This window comes from Geospiza fortis, unplaced genomic scaffold (assembly GCF_000277835.1).
Source record: "Geospiza fortis unplaced genomic scaffold, GeoFor_1.0 scaffold212, whole genome shotgun sequence".
Lineage (NCBI taxonomy): Eukaryota > Metazoa > Chordata > Aves > Passeriformes > Thraupidae > Geospiza > Geospiza fortis.
Genome location: NW_005054644.1, coordinates 234378 through 250038, shown reverse-complemented (window position 1 = coordinate 250038; position 15661 = coordinate 234378). Strand labels below are relative to the sequence as shown.

Sequence of the window (15661 nt, the reverse complement as noted above, 5' to 3'; positions counted from 1 at the left end):
AAAACTTTTCTAAAGATGAATAAGGATTTCCATTTTAAATATCATGCCTCAAGTGGAACCTAGTTATAAAAAACTGAAACACTTTGCTCTGAGCAAAGCCATGTCTCTTTATTGTGTCTCTTTTTTTCACATCTGTGACCTGACTGATGAGCTTCTGCTAATTGAAGCATTTGAATTTCTGCTTCCTGTTTGAGAATTTAAATCAAGGCAATTCTACATTCTCATTTCATTCATTAACAAGCTGTAATGCTGAATTTATTACTTCTTTTCTCTCTCTGAAAGAGCTTGTTCACGTGCCTGTTTTCAAAGTAGGATTTTCCAGTCTCCTTTGCATGTGGGAATGGGATGGGTAGCACAACTTTTCTCTTTTCTTGTTTTCTTGTTGTTTTTTTTTTCTAAGATCTTTTTAAGGTAAATTAATAACTTGACAAAATTAGGCTGCATTAAAATGGCTTCTCTTCCATCTCTGTATCTTCTGTTTCCATGTCTGGAGTTCTTCTGGTCTTAATGGCCAGTGTTGCCTCCACTCTCCAAACCTAATTGTGAATATATGGAATATATGTCTTCAGAAGCAGCTCTAGGATTTAACTTTCACTATTTTTTTCCTCAGAAGAGACAGCTGAATTGTCCTTAACCTGCTAGCCATCATTCCTGATTTGGTGGCTGAAGAAAGTCAGTTTGTGCTGGGGCAGCTCTAGCAGGCATTTGTAGGCCTTTCTTATTTTGTTGTTTATCAAGCCCTTAACATACATTTAATGCAGAGAGGGTCTCTTATCTGGTTATTTTGGAAAAGCCTTTATGTTTTTTGTCTTCAAAATGAGCTGTTGTGATATTTAGGGACTGTGAGGTCAGTTTCCTTTAAGTATTCCCTTGAGGCTGTGTCTCCTTTCCCTGCCCATTCACATTTTCTGTGGTATGTCTCAGATTTCATGTACTTCTCTGACAGAACTTAAAAAGTGAAGGTTGAATGTTGACCTGCATGTTAAGGTGATAGGGGAAAGTGCTGTAATCCTGTGAGGGACTGCACTTCTTTGAAGGATTTTGCAGACTCCATCCTGCTTGAAGAGTGAACAGTATGAGCAAGTTGTTTTGCAGAGGAGAGACCTGGGTCTGGGAAGGCAGCTATAGTTTGTTGTTCCTTTCTTGGGTTTCTTATGACAAAGCAAGGGTATAAGATCCCAATTATTGTCTTGAACTTGCTGCTTTCCCAAGACTTTCTCAAAGGAAAAACATTCTTTTGTTGTGTATTTTCTCATTTCACGTGCCTTGGACTGTTTTCTGTTACATGAAATATTTGAGAAATGCATGTGTGGGCTTTTCCAGTTATTTACTCTTATTATTAGGCAAATGCCACATCACTGATGTGTATTGTGGGATGAGTTTATGACCTGTAGGTTTCAAGTGGCAATGGGAACTTACTTGAAAAGGCAAGAGAAGCGAGTATGATGCTGTAACATCCGTGACAAGCTGTTAGAAGTCAGAGCTCAGTCAGTGGGGAAGAACAATTGCTTCTGCAGCTACAGGAGCTCCTTGTTTATTTATGCTACAAGATATGAGTGGTATGGAGGAAACCAGTAAACACAGACAGGAAGACTAAGTGATAAGGCAGATTATTACCTAATTTTTTGCTTGTTTGTTTGTTTAGGCCTGAAAAAAACAGTTGAGGGTTGTTGCTGATGCAGTGGTTCTCTGTCTTTCTAGCAGTGTTGCAGGACACAGTATTGAAGAAAGTGACATGCATGTCCTTGAACTTCACACCCTTAAGAATTATTTAGCACTTAACCATTTCTGTGAAGGAAAGACTCAAAACATGAAATATATTTCCAAAACTTGAAATTTCATTTACTCTGTCCTATTTAATTTACAGGGTGTTTTTCCCCACTGACATCACTGAACTATCCTTTTGGCAATGCAGATTTATTTGTCTGTGCCCAGATTCACTTTTTGCTTATGAACAAATCTCATTGTTGGGGGTATGTTTGGTATTGTTTGTTCTCCACTTTTGCCCCATCGAAGACCTGTATTCCTTAGAAATTGTAAGCACAAACAGGCTGTGATGAAGAGCACCAGCTGGTGTGAAGTAAGCTCCTTTATGAAGTGCTGATGCTGAATTTCATTAGTGACCTGCACTCCTTTTGCTGTTCTGGTTCTGGTCAGAGTTTAGTAGCTGGGTCACGTGGGAGACATTGTTCTTTCACATTATCTTTGTGATGAGATAAAGGGGATTTAGAATGAGGGCACTAACCCCATTTTGATAGAACCCAGATTTTCACCCCTGCATCTCTTGTTTTGCCAGACATCTAATCCTAATACATTTCAAACACATCTGTTAAGATGACATCAAAATGGGAATTAAACTGTAACACAAAGCTTAAAAAGGCAAATTTCTTAGTTTCAGTTGACTGTCACAATTCATTGTATTTCTCCTTTTTTATGTTTTTTCTTACTCTTTTTATTTTGTTTTAATGTAATAAAATTATGTCATGTAAAGACCTTGGGGAAAGGCTGAAGGGGAATGCAGTGGACTTTTGGTAAAAGTTGGAGAACTGGATTGAAATACCATAAATTTGAGTCAGAAAGTTTCATGGATTTTAGGTTTGGTTTAGTCTGTTGCTTAGCATGTGAGTGAATTTCAGATGGCTGTTTGCTTAGAAGTTCAGCATTTATATTTATTAACTTATTTATATTCTTCCTTATTTTTTTCAGATTTCAGAGTCAACAAACAGATAAACAAGATCTCAGTGATATTCACAAACCAGAGAAACTAAGGTATGAGGATCTTGAAGAGCACATTTCTACTCTTGAAGGTAAATTTTAGTGCATTTCACACAGTTTAACACCTTAGGGCTTAACAGTATAGGATAACTGTCTTCATAGTTTTAAGACTCTAGTTGGAGAGAAACATTTCTGACTGATTTTGGAATTAGGGAAAAACAATGTCTCAGATGATGGAGTATTAAATTTCTTCATTCTTGCATCTTTAGGTAAGTGTATATAGTAATAAGCAGACATTAAATTGAGTTGGTTCTGAAATTTGTAACATAAATTTGTTCAGAAATCTTGCATAACTTTGTTCTGATTAATACTGTAGGTTTGACGGTTGCTTTGGAATGTTTTAAAATGGTGTGGAAATTTTTTTAAACAGGAAAATGTATTAGTATGTGAACTAAATTGAAGCTTTATTATATTTGCTGCATAAATTAGAACCAGGTTATAAGTCTAAAGATAGGTTTCTGTAGCTATTGCATGCACTCTTGATTCTTCCTTCAGTAACTGAGGCTTAAATAGTAGCATGAATTAGAAGTTGCTTTAGGTTGCATGTAAATGTGGGAAAAAAGAACTCTTGCAGTTAATCAAGAGAACTCTTATGCAGTTAATCAGCATCTCTGAGTAGTTTTGGAACATGTGGTTCAGTTACTGAGACCTGAATTTTGTCCTTTGTTTTTTCTCTGAGGTCAGTATTCCATTTGTTTGCATTTCTTCTCTCTGTTGATTGCAGGCTATAAAATGTTTTCTTCTCTCTGTATGCTGGGTTGATTTTCAAAAATCTTTGCCATAACTAAGGTAGTGTAGAAAGAAGAGGGTAATTAAACTTGGTGTCCTTTATAGCCATTTGTGTATGGAGTGAGAAATAGAAGCACAGTTACAGGCCTTACTTAGTTTTGATTGACATCCTAATGTTGAACCTTAGCAGCTTTATCTCCCATGAAACTGTGGGTTTAAAGTAAATGAAGTTGTCAATGAAGAAGATGTGAACAGCCAGCTAACCTTTCCTATTTCCAGATTTCATGAGGTCTGTAAAGTCCTGAGGCTTGGTGGACATGTGGCATTGTGTGGTGTAACTCAGCTCATAGGTGGTGAAGAGATTGTGGCTGTTGTGTGGGAGAGTTTGGGGTATTTCCTTTGAAACCAGTGATTCTGTCTGGTGTGAATGTTTTCAGACTGGCTTATTCTTTTGGCTGTGGTTAGGTCATATGGAAGATGGAGTGGAGCCCTTCCTCACTCTCCTGACCCTGTGAGAATATATTTCAGTATTTTAAAAGCAAGCAACCAAAAATATGTTTGTTTAAATAGCAGATGTGCTGATGGTGTTTAGTGATAACTGGCAGAAGATAATGCCTTATCTGTGCATTTCTGTGAAGCTTTACTCATTACTCAGCTGGTTCTATTTCTCTCATTTATTTCTTTTATAAGCTTTAAATGCATTATTTGAATATGAACCAAGCCTATAGCCACTAATGGTTTCTACTCATCTCACATTTTAATTAGACTTATATTTGTTTGTTAAATTTTGTATGGGAGACTTTTGGGAATACATTACATATTTCACTTTTATTTTATTACATATGACAACAGACTGGCATTTTCTTGGCAGTTAGGGCTGAGTGGATGCTGTGCCCAAGTAAGGTACTAATGAATCATTTGGTGATGTGTGGTGGTCAGTAATTGTAAGAGTTCACATATGCTGATGATTTCTCAATCAACAGTACTTTACTTGGGTGAGCCTACCTCAACAATCTCATATGTAGGAGGAAATCAGATTGGCTGAAAAGGAAAGGAGGTGGATCAGAAGAAATTGCAGGGAGAGGCGGGTAAGAAAGTAAAATCTAAGAAGTAAATACAGAAAAAGATATAGTGAAGGATGAAGTTGATAACAGTAAAAAAATCAATGACTTAAAGGAGATACCAGAAAATATGGAAGTCTTAGTCCTACTGTGAGTGAGTTCTAGAAAGAAAAGATCAGCAGATTATCTTGGCAGCAACTGTTTCTGGGTGATGTGCTCGTCTGAAGGGAATAATGCATCTCTTGCAGTCCACCCTTAAAAAGGGAGTGGAAGTATACAGAGTTACCTTTTTTCTCCTTTGCAGAGTAGTTAATTTAAGATGTTTTTCACAATTAATGGTTCTGGTTTGGGTTTCTTTGTTTGTTTATGTTGCTAGCAGTTGTTAGCAATTTTGAAGTTAGAAGTAATATTTAACTGGGACAAGTTTATGAAAGGTTGGTTTTTTTAATTTAAATACTCCTGATGCTTATTGGTGCCTCATATGGAAATAATGTTGTTGTTGATAGCTTTATAATTGAGAGCAGCAAAACAGAATAGATTTTCTTTTGAGTGTGATAGCCCATTATTTTGGTCTTACAAAACACCCCATATATAGAATTTATTTTCCTAGATGAAGCTGGTAGGAATTCCTCTTGCTTTGGTAAGAAACTGAAAACATTCTCCTAACTTAGAATGACAGCTTGACAGAAATATTCTGTTATGCTTTCATCTATAGTTCTTTTACAAGAGTTTTAATTTGAAGAAATTTAGAGAGACAATCATTCAGAGAGAAAGAGGTTGATCAGTTTGGTTGACTTGGGTTTTTTCATGTAAAATATTTCAGTTTCATTATTATGTGAAAAAGAAAAAAGCTTGAGACATTGTTAGTATACGAAGGATGAAAATTGATGTTTTCTAAAGCTTTACCCAAAACCTAAATAGATATATAGAGTATCTGTTCTATGTTAGACCAAGTGCTTGGGAGAATAGTCCTGTGTATTTCAGGTTGGCTATCTAGAGGTAATGGCCACATCTTTTTTCTTTTTTTATCTCTTTTTTCTGTCTCCCACCAAGTGAGATAATAGCAGTCTGCATATTTGCAAATCAGTAATTTAAAAGCAGTTCAATATCACAGCAATGATCAAAGAGGAAGGACAGTAATTGTATTTTTGTGAATTCAGAGCCAACCTTGCACAGGGAAAAGATAGTACAATGTAGAATATCTGAGTTAGCAGCATCCATCCTGTGCACTGAAGAAGGCCAAGACCTCATTAAAGAGTGTGTGACCAAATAGTTAAAGATTATTTTTATATGCATAAAAACTATGAGCTGAACTTGGATATACAATTTTTCTGTTACTTGTATCTTGATTTTGTAAAGAAATGAAAACATCTTGGGTTTCTGTTGTGTATTTCTACAGTTTTGGCTTTATAAACAAATGTGTTCCAATAGCTAATTTCAAAACCAACAATTCTGTAATTAAGGAAGCAAGTACAGCCTATGATAATTCTTAATTCTCAGGGAGATGATCAAGTTGAAGGGAAAATGCTCAATTAGTGCTGATATTTTTGTGTTCTAATTTAGCCATTCCCACACTCTCTGTCCATTGCTGTGCTCCACTTTTGCAATTACAAAATAATGAAGCCATTGTTCAAATTTCTTCTCCAGATCAGGGGGACATACCAGAGGAGTGTGAAAGTGATGTCTTGCATCCATCTGGGGACATTGTCAATGGAAACTGTGTCACAGCCCCTGTGCCAGCAGCAGCCACTTCACTGCAGGACTTAAGTGAGTTCTCAGCTCAGACACAAAAGAAAGTACCCTTTTAAAATGTCAAATGTGTAACACAGACAAATATTTAAGAGTCTGTAGGTATGTAGGCTGGTGTGGTTGAAAAATTTTCCAGAAAGTGCCATTTCTGTAATAAAGAGAAAGGAGTGTTTTCCTTTGCTTTTTTGTATGAGGATGACGTTTTTCATCCTGGCTTTAGTTAAATTTGCTTTTAGTTTAAACATTCTTGCCACCCATCCCAACCCCCCCATCCAGCCTCTTGTAAGATGATTGTTTTTTCTTTAGGGTAATTATTAAATATAATTTCTGCTCTTGATAGGAATGAGACATTAAATGTTTTTAAGAATTTTATGTACTGCAATAATTTTCCAAGGCATTTTAAATACTTTGCTTTATAAATATAAAGAATTGTATCCAACCACATTGCAGAGGGGGAAAGAATACAGTAACATGGACTTTGGAATAATAAAGGTTTGTTTAATATGAATAGCCAGGAAAGGAATGAGAAGCACAGATCTGTCAAATCTGTGGCCTGTACTTTGGCTCTACTCCTTAACTCTTGGTGAGTCATTTATCAGACTAGGAAATGTTTAGAGGTGGGAAAACACATCAGCCCATACCCAAGAGTAAGTTCAGTGTATGTACAAACAATATATGCAGTTGTTTTTCATTTGCTGTTAACATTATACAGGAACCTGGTACTGATTTGTATGCTCTTGTAATGATTAATGAATGACATAAATCAAATTACAGATGTTGAAATAATTTTTCACAGCAGTGCTGGATCAAAGGCAGATTGAAGAACAGAACAGAGAAGTTGAGCAAAACTTAGAAGAAGAAAGGAAAGCAGGAGAAGAAAGGAAAGAGAAAGAACAGGAAGCTTTGGAAAGCGAGCAAAAAGAAGTGGAGAAGCTTAATGAAGAGGTGGTAATTTAATTTCTGACAGTAATGCAGCCTTGTAGTGGCTTGCATTTTAGGATTGTTATATGTTTCTTGGTTAAAAGTAGATTTTTATTCCATAAAGTGAAAGTAGTAGAGGCTAAGTTATTTTATGTACTTGTGTGATTAACCAGTCTCACTAGAGTGCCTCCTTATGCCAAGTGACTTTTTCACTGGAAACAGATGCCTTTCCTTCCCTGCCTCATGTAAGTGGAAGCTACAATTTTATGGCCACTGTCACCATGCTGATGGAACAAGCTGAACATTTGCTGTCTCTGTGGTGTGGCCACTGCAGGTGGGGGCACCACCAGAATATGTTCATGTCCATCTGTTAGGACTTCTAGGGTACTCTGGGAAGCAGAGGGTATAAGGAGACCTTGAGTTTGCTTAAATCCCTTTGAGCTTAAACACCTAGTGTTTGGTGTTCTGGATTTTTAGGTCCTGTTTAATACTGTTTAGACTGGTGTGTTTTACTGAGTTTAATGTGAAATTCTGCATGTATTGCAGGTAGTCATATAGAAATGTATTTTTCTAATCAGTATTTTTATTTTTGTGTCTTAAAGTATATCCAAGACTCAATGAAAACAGATGAAGAAATAGAAGATAAAGAGGGAGTAAAATCTGAGCATGGTAGTACTGCTGCTGAAAATAATGTAAAGGATCCTCCTTCCAATCCATTAGAAAAATACATGAGAATAATTCAGCAGAGCAGAGAGCAGGAACTGGCAAACAAGGTGATTATTCTCAAAACATGGTTCCAAAAATATTATTGACCAAATTTGTGTCTTCCTAGGCATGCTTAGAATGAGAACAATATTCACATTTAATTTTTTTCTTCACTTACAAACTTTATGTAGCAACCTGCAGAGCAGAGTGTTTGGATTTGTATTGGAAAAGTGTGATGATCCAAAAGAAAAAACACGGAAAAGTTTGTTCTGTAAGGGTTACTGGTATCCTCTGGGTGGGGGGTTTATTAGTTTGTTTTTTAATGTTCTAGGACAGTATTTAAAAGTCTTCAATTTTTAGTTTAAACTGCATTTAAATACAGTTTGAAGCTACACATGTCAGGTTGTGTTCCTCTAACACAACAGAATTTATTCTGGCAAAATGGAAAATTGGACTGTTAAAGAAGAGGTATGGGTGGACATTACTTCAGTGAAGGAGTGCATGATGCTTGGGTTCAGACATGACCCCAGTCTAAATTTCCAAAGTGTTACTATTCTAGATCCAGTGTAGCATTTGCAGAAATAGGGTTGGTCCTTTGGAAGACTTTTATTTTCAGTTATGAGCCTTAAAAATCCAGATACTATCATTAGGTCCCTTTGACATTAGAACTGGTTAGAGAAAGTGTATTTTCCTCTTGGTTACTAGGATTCAGAAAAAGAAGAAATAAGAGAAGGGTCACCTTCAGAAGGACTTCTGTCTACTGAAAATGATGACAGGTAAGGCTCATGTATGAATCACTTCTAGTACTCCATACTAACAAATAATAATAATAACTAATATATAGTTTTAATAGATTTAGTATGAATTATGTTAAGAGACATCTGCCTCCTTAGAAACCCAAATAAATTATTAATCAAAAGCAATTTTGTCAGAAAAATTGAGGATCCTTCCAATTCTTGTACCTGCAAGTTAAGCACTGTATGTAACTCACATCTGAGAGCTGCACTGTATGATCTGTTTCAGTAGTTGTGGCACTCACAACTTTTTCACAGAGAGCTGGAGTTTGAGGGATTGTTCTTGGATGTTGATGCCCTGGGTAAAGGTTTGTCTGTGCTGCACCTCACCATAGTCTGTTCTGAGCTTTGATTTTTCAGTAGCAGTGTGGACTTTTAAGATGCTTTATTCAGAGATTTTGTCTGCCTCCACTGAGTCACAACAACCCAGGCATTTCCTCTGGTTTTCTCTAGGCATTGATAAATACAGATGAGTGTTTTAGTTGCTTGCAAGAGAAAACCAAACAATCCTCCTCCAAATCTATCTTTCAGTTTATTCCAAGATGTAGAATTGAAAATAAGCAAAAAATATCGAGCAGTAATGAAAAAAAAAACTATAAAGCTTCACTATAACCATAGTAATGATTCAGTATTGTCTGTGCTGTTAAACATAACAGACTCTACCCTACTGCTCCTGAATTGGCACCAGTTGTGTTGTTTTCACTTTGTGAGCCCTATAGAAGATAGTTCTGCTTTTTGAGGTGATGGCTTTCAGATAATGAAGGCCCAAATCCTCCTGCTTTAGGGTTGGTTTTATTGCCAGCAGTTCACTGAAACAGCAAAGGCAGTCTCTTAACTTCCGTTATAAAATGAGTATTAAGATTTAAGATAAACTACATTAACTCATACCACTTTATTTTCCTCCCTCCTGTAATCAATATAGTCTTGCAGACATTTCTCATGGAGACGTGGATGAAAGCTTCTGGTGAACAATAACTACTGATTTTAAAATTTTTATTATTATTATGAGTAAGGTATTTTTTAAGTCGTTTTGTGCCTTTAATAAATGTTAGGCACCAACACTGCAGGCTGTGTAATTATAAATTAATAAAGCTGATTTTGATCTGTTTCATCACTTCAGTCATTCATTTCAAACAGGGAGTCCTGATGTGTTACTAATCCAGGAGGAAGCCCTTGGGTGGGGTGAGAGAAAGAACAAAGCAGGGAACAGAAACTGATCAGTATGTTTTGTGTTGGCACTGAATTCCTCTAAACTTTGTCAGTTTTGCCAACCCCTACCCCCCAATCCCTTCTGCAAATGGTTCAAAGTGTGGGAAAAAGGAAGAAAGTATTCCCTCATCATCACCTGATTTAAAGGTGTCCCGTGGAGGCACTTGGCTCACACAGCTTCAGAGCATTGAGTGTGACAGACCCAAAATAAGGTGTCCCTTCTGCTGCACAGCAGGGGCAGGAGCCACTTTCAAAAGCAGCCCCTCTCATGTATCACCTCGTTGGATTAACCAGCCCAGAATGGAGAGATTAAATAAAAATGCTATTTAACTCATCTTTATTTAAGCTTTGTATTTTGTAGGTAGATTATAGGCAAGATCATTAAACTTTATTTACAGTATAAAATACAGTAGTTTTTATCAATGAAGTAATTTTGGGTGGCAGCATATATTACAACTTGCACTGCATTTGAGGCTGCTCATCTTGACCTAACTACAAGAACATGAAGCCAAGTTTGACAGAATTTAGGGGCAAAAAAACCAAAGTTCTGTCTTAAATTTGCTGGGTGTTTAAACACAATGTACCAAAACTGACAGATACAAACTTCGCTTTTTGAAATGGAGCTAAAATGTGATGTGGTGGTTACTCTGATTTTGCATACTGCAAAAAAATTTGCTATTGCAGCCACTCTGGCCTTTACAGAATTTCTGAGTGACTTAGAATTTCTGGATGTTGGGAAGGGGTAGTGCTTGTTGCATTATGCTGGCCTGGAACAACTACCACTACTGCATGCTGCACACAGCTGCTGCTGCAGCTGCACCTGCAGAGCTGCCCTGCCCCATGCAGGAGGGCAGGGAGCTCTGGAACAGAATGTTTCACCTCAGATAGAGACAAAAAGCCTAGAGATGCACTGCCATGGAGTAGCTGTAGGTCTGGGTTCAAATAAGCATACACAAGTGTTGTCTATTATCTACAAATATTTATTTTAACACTTGGATGTAACTACAGGAAGCCCTTGGCACTGATAGAAAATATTGATTCACTGTTAGGTTACAAAAATTTATACATAGCAAAATTTAATGCTCTTTACATAAAAATATTAGACTACTTAAACAAAACTTCAAAAACTCCCAGTAATAGCTACACTGAATTAGAAAAGAATTAGGCTTTAAGACACTGCCTCCATTATTACCCTTATGCAAACACTGGGCTAGAACATCACCTGCATTGCTGTAGAAATGTCTCCTTCATGCAACAGGTAAGAACATACACTAGGCTATTTTGTCATATTTGCTCTACATCAATCAACTTTGCCCCTTTTTTGAAACTGTCAAATTAGACTTCAATAGTTAACAAAAGAAATTCTATTTGAAGTTAATACCCCTCAAAAATGCCTTTTCTCTTAATACTGATTTGAAGGAATTTGTGCTTCCTTTGATGTATATTCAGCAAACAGTCAAAACTACCAAACCACACGTCAGCTTAACAGGGGTATGACTCGAATATTTAATTTTTTCAAATGAATGATGTATTTTTACTTTTCCCCCCCAACATTTATATATATATATATATATATCATATAGAACAAACACCAAATATACCATCACTAATACTCAAGATATCACTGAATGCTTCTGAAAAAAAACATTAATTAGAAGGCAGACTTCTATGGGAAGTGACTTTAAAATGGCACCAGTTTGTTTGTTGTGTTTTTTTCTGAACACCACGTTTTCTTAGTGTGCTAATTAATTTGTAAAAAGGAAAACACATAAGCACTGACTATAAATTTGCTAAGCACCAAGATAGAGAAAGGTGGACATCCTGTATTATTTTTATGGATGCCAATTTTATTTTTTGTGTAAAACTCTGCAAACTTTCTCATCCACTCATTTGGAATTGTCAGATCAGTGTCATTTTAATAAGGTAACACTTTCACTTACTTAAAATGTAGGATAATGGTCTCCTGCCACTATATAAATGCTACAACATTTATAGAAAATAAATATTAAGGCAAAGCTGACATTTATTTTCAAAGAAGGGGATCATTATCCAGATCCAGGGATCTACATTCCATTAAATAGTTAATAAAAAGATTAGAACTTGGGAGATCTGCTCACCCCTCAGGTGAGCACAGGGATGCTTCATGGTGGCAGTGTGTGGCACAGGAGTGCAGCTGCTCCCATGGCCCAGGTGTGGGTGTTCCCAAACAGCCCCCCTGCACCACCTGGGAGCTGCTGCAGCTGTGCCATCACACACACACGAGCTCCTCTCTCCCAGGAATCCCAGCTGGGCACGGGTTCCTTTGGGAGGTGCTCAGTCACACACCCTGCACTGCCTGAGGTCTGCACAGATCACTGCCTGCTCGGCCGGGGCACCCGCCACTGGTTTGTGCAGGGCGTCATGCTCTAGAACAAGTCAAATACTAAATACCAAGTCTCGAAGAAGAATAATTTGGTCACTTTTTGTAAAGTGTTGCCTTTTAAAATGCCTGGAATAAACCCTCCATTCTCTTTTAGAAAGGATGGAAGATTACCAATGGGATGATTTCCCTAAAAAAGTTTTCCAGGAGCTGGAATGTGAAGCTTTTACACTTCTCTCTAATTTCGTTTGCTAGACACACATCTGTACTGCAGAGCAGCTATTTGCTGATTTGTCAGAGCTACAGAACTCTTCTGCTGAATTATTGTGGCAAACATTTATGTGTAAGAATTGAGTTGCTCTTTTGACCGAGACTGGATATCCTGAAGCTCCTGCTCTTCTTTTGCTTTGATATCTTGGTAGGCCTGCATTTTGCTTGCATCCTTTAAGTAGGCCCAGTTAGAAGACAGTATCATGAGGAAGTGGATCTGGAAGAGAAGGGTGAGCATGATGGCGAGTGAGCATGTCAAGAGGCAAAGCAAGCTGCTAGTCAGATTAATAGACGCTCTTTAAAATAACAACCATAAAAAAACAGTTATTCTACGTTAATAAGCATTCTGTTATTAAAACAAGCACAGAGGCTATTTTTCAAAGATCTCTAGAATTTGGCATGCTAATAATTCAGTTGGTTATTCACAATTTAGAGAAAGTTAGTACAACAATATTAAAATGAGCTACAGAGTTGTACGGGTCAATTAAAATGCAGAATGGGGGAAGCAAGAAAACAGTTTTGTACGTGGCAGTATACGGAATCTGTAAACTACGAGGTGCTCAGAAGAACTGCTCTCTAAGGTCGTGGTGTTTATGCATATCCAAGCCCAGAGCCCGGCAGGTCTTTTCCCCCAACAAGCAGATGAGAATTCCACCCTCCCCCTGGAAGAAAACCTGAAACTGTGAACTGTTTTATTCACGAGAACAAGGCTACATTAACACATCGAAAAATTAAACATCAAAACATGAATCCAAAACTAAGCAAAAGCATGCAATGTCTGGGTTAAGAAGTCTTAATCCTGCATTTTTATAGCTACATTTTAAACTTCCATTGTCCAACCTCAGGTGAAGAGTTGTGTATAGCAAACTGTTCTCTTTTTAAATTATTGAGTTTGTTTTTCTAGTTTGTGCATTCGTCTCTTGCCAACTTCTTTTGCCCATACTTCATGCAAAAACATCTACATCTGAAAACATTGATTTGCTTCTCCTTCTTTTTCCCCCCAACACTGTTAAAAGATCCCTGTGATCTATGCATGGTTTTGCTTCCTGTGCAGTCATACTTACATTTTGAGATCTGGCTACTGAGAAATCAGTTACTAAAGTGCAGCCATACAAGAGCAGAAGCTATTTATATGCTGTTTCTTACTAGTTCAGGGTCCAAAAGAATGTGATTGTTTTACGCAGAGCTAAGACAAGGATTTATTTTCTTAGAGAAAGAGTATCATTTGGCATGCACTCAAGAGTAAGAGAAAATAATTGATTTCCTCATCCATGGAATGACTTGGAAATACAAACAAATTAATTCATAATACCTGGGCTTCTGACCTCTGCCAACATAGACTGGCACTACTTGATTATTCCTTTTCTTTCACACCATATATATTTTGCATGCTTAGGGGCATTTGTATTTGGTGTTCATGTTGAAGAATAAATTAATGCATCTGACCCTGAACTGTTCCAGTATTTGTTTGAGATGACTGTTAGAAATCAAGTGGAGACCTGAAATGAAAACATCCCCTTTTCAGAAGGATGTTTTATAAACACCCCTACAGTAACTGAATCCTCTCAACATGAAAAAATAGCCAGATCTCATCCACATCATAGTTCATATACAAGAAGTCATTTCATTAATCTGATAAGCTAAACGATGCTTACTGAAGCTATTTACAATTACTGTAACAAAATCCAAAAGCTAGACTTTTAGTCTAGGGTGTCAGTGGTATTTCAAGCTACGCAATGCAGCTTTTTACTGGGCTTATACAATTTAGAATTTAGTGCAGCAATCTTCCCGACTCTTAAACTTCAAAACAGCATAGTTATATGTAGTAGCCATCATGTAGATCAGCTGGTGGAAGAGAACAAAATACAGCAGAGTAAGATACAACAAGGTGACGGCTCAAGCCCACTTGGGCAACTCTCGATACTTTTACAATAGACGTTACTCTGAGCTCCTTCCAGGGTGAAGATGCAAATAAATAAACCTGCCATTTCTCTGGGGAGGATAACCCAGTACAAGCCCTAAGGCCATTTTGTCAGCCAGTTGTGAGTACTACAGCAGGGCTTGGCTGGCACAGGGTTAGAAGCTGGCCACTAAAGGAAGCGTTAGACATAGGAACCGCTACCTGGAACGGGCACTGCAGGCTTGGACCAATCTGCCTGGCTCCAGGCAAAGGAAACCAAGAGGTTATAAGCAGCTGATCAAATAAACTACAAAAATGAAAATAAATAGTGGAAATAAAAGCAGAAATAGTGGATAGAAGTAGGATTTTGAAAGGACATGCAAATCATTTTTTCCTAAGTATGGGGGAGGCGGGTTAAGGTGACTTCCTAAAGCAAAAGTTGGGGACCTGCTGACTTGAGATGACCAAACCATAGCAGCAAATAATGGTGATTACAGCTCACCCCCCTTCATGTCTAGTATCACTACATTTAATATATACAAAATTTAATCTCAAAGCATCTTAAGCCTAAAATGAACATTTTAAATTAGAAAACAACAAAAAATACTACCCACCAATGCTATGACTGTGGCACCAGCTCCAGCACAAGCCACAATGAACAGGTGGTAAGACATGTAGAACTAGAGAAAAAAACATGTTTCAAACATTGAAGTAATTCATTAGGAATAGTATAAAATGCATTTCAAGTGTTCTAGAGAATAAGGATAATAAAACAATCTTTCTAGCATGGTAGCAAAGCTTTCCTAAATAAAAGTGTGAAAATAATTTTCTTTTTTTTTTTTTTTTTGGATGATGTAACAATTACTTCATTTTTACAATTAAAGCAATCTCTTTATACTACTAGCATGAGTTCTCTCCAAAAACATCAATCAAGTATTTATTACATGGAGCCCAAGTGACTTGTATGTAAAAGCTGCACATAGGTTACGTTTCTGTACCTCATTTGTGTTGCAGATGTTCTCTAAAATTGGGCCACAGGCTTTGCCAGGTACAGCATTCCAAGGAATAATACCTGAAATACCACAGAAGAGAAACCACTAATTTTAGCAATCGACACAGGCTTTCTATTCCTCTCATCTTTTTCACCCACTTGCCAGTTGTGTTCCCATTCTGGGCATCTGTGCGTTGA

The 15661-nt window shown here is 37.2% G+C and overlaps 2 protein-coding genes across 6 annotated transcripts in view; one reads left to right on the top strand and one right to left on the bottom strand.

The window, feature by feature from the left end:
• The window catches only part of OFD1 (OFD1 centriole and centriolar satellite protein), a 29250-nt gene extending 19405 nt beyond the window's left edge, over positions 1-9845 (top strand). Inside the window, exons 17-22 of one of the 2 annotated variants that reach the window (XM_031064854.1) lie at positions 2707-2807; positions 6213-6332; positions 7114-7259; positions 7838-8008; positions 8646-8716; positions 9657-9845. In XM_031064854.1, the coding sequence (XP_030920714.1) occupies positions 2707-2807; positions 6213-6332; positions 7114-7259; positions 7838-8008; positions 8646-8716; positions 9657-9702 (655 nt within the window). In that variant the 3' untranslated portion in view covers positions 9703-9845. Of the gene's footprint in view, positions 1-2706; positions 2808-6212; positions 6333-7110; positions 7260-7837; positions 8009-8645; positions 8717-9656 lie in introns of both variants that reach the window. The other variant, XM_031064853.1, reaches the window with a different exon arrangement.
• Positions 9846-10263: 418 nt separating this feature from the next.
• GPM6B (glycoprotein M6B) overlaps positions 10264-15661 on the bottom strand; it is a 32499-nt gene continuing 27101 nt past the window's right edge. For 2 of the 4 annotated variants that reach the window (XM_005430508.2, XM_005430509.2), the window contains 3 exons: positions 15471-15544; positions 15087-15152; positions 10264-14417 (listed from right to left, as the gene is read on the bottom strand). In XM_005430508.2, coding sequence (XP_005430565.1) covers positions 14337-14417; positions 15087-15152; positions 15471-15544 — 221 coding nt within the window. In that variant the 3' untranslated portion in view covers positions 10264-14336. The remainder of the gene's footprint in view (positions 14418-15086; positions 15153-15470; positions 15545-15661) is intronic. The other 2 variants (XM_005430507.2, XM_014311054.2) reach the window with 1 other exon arrangement.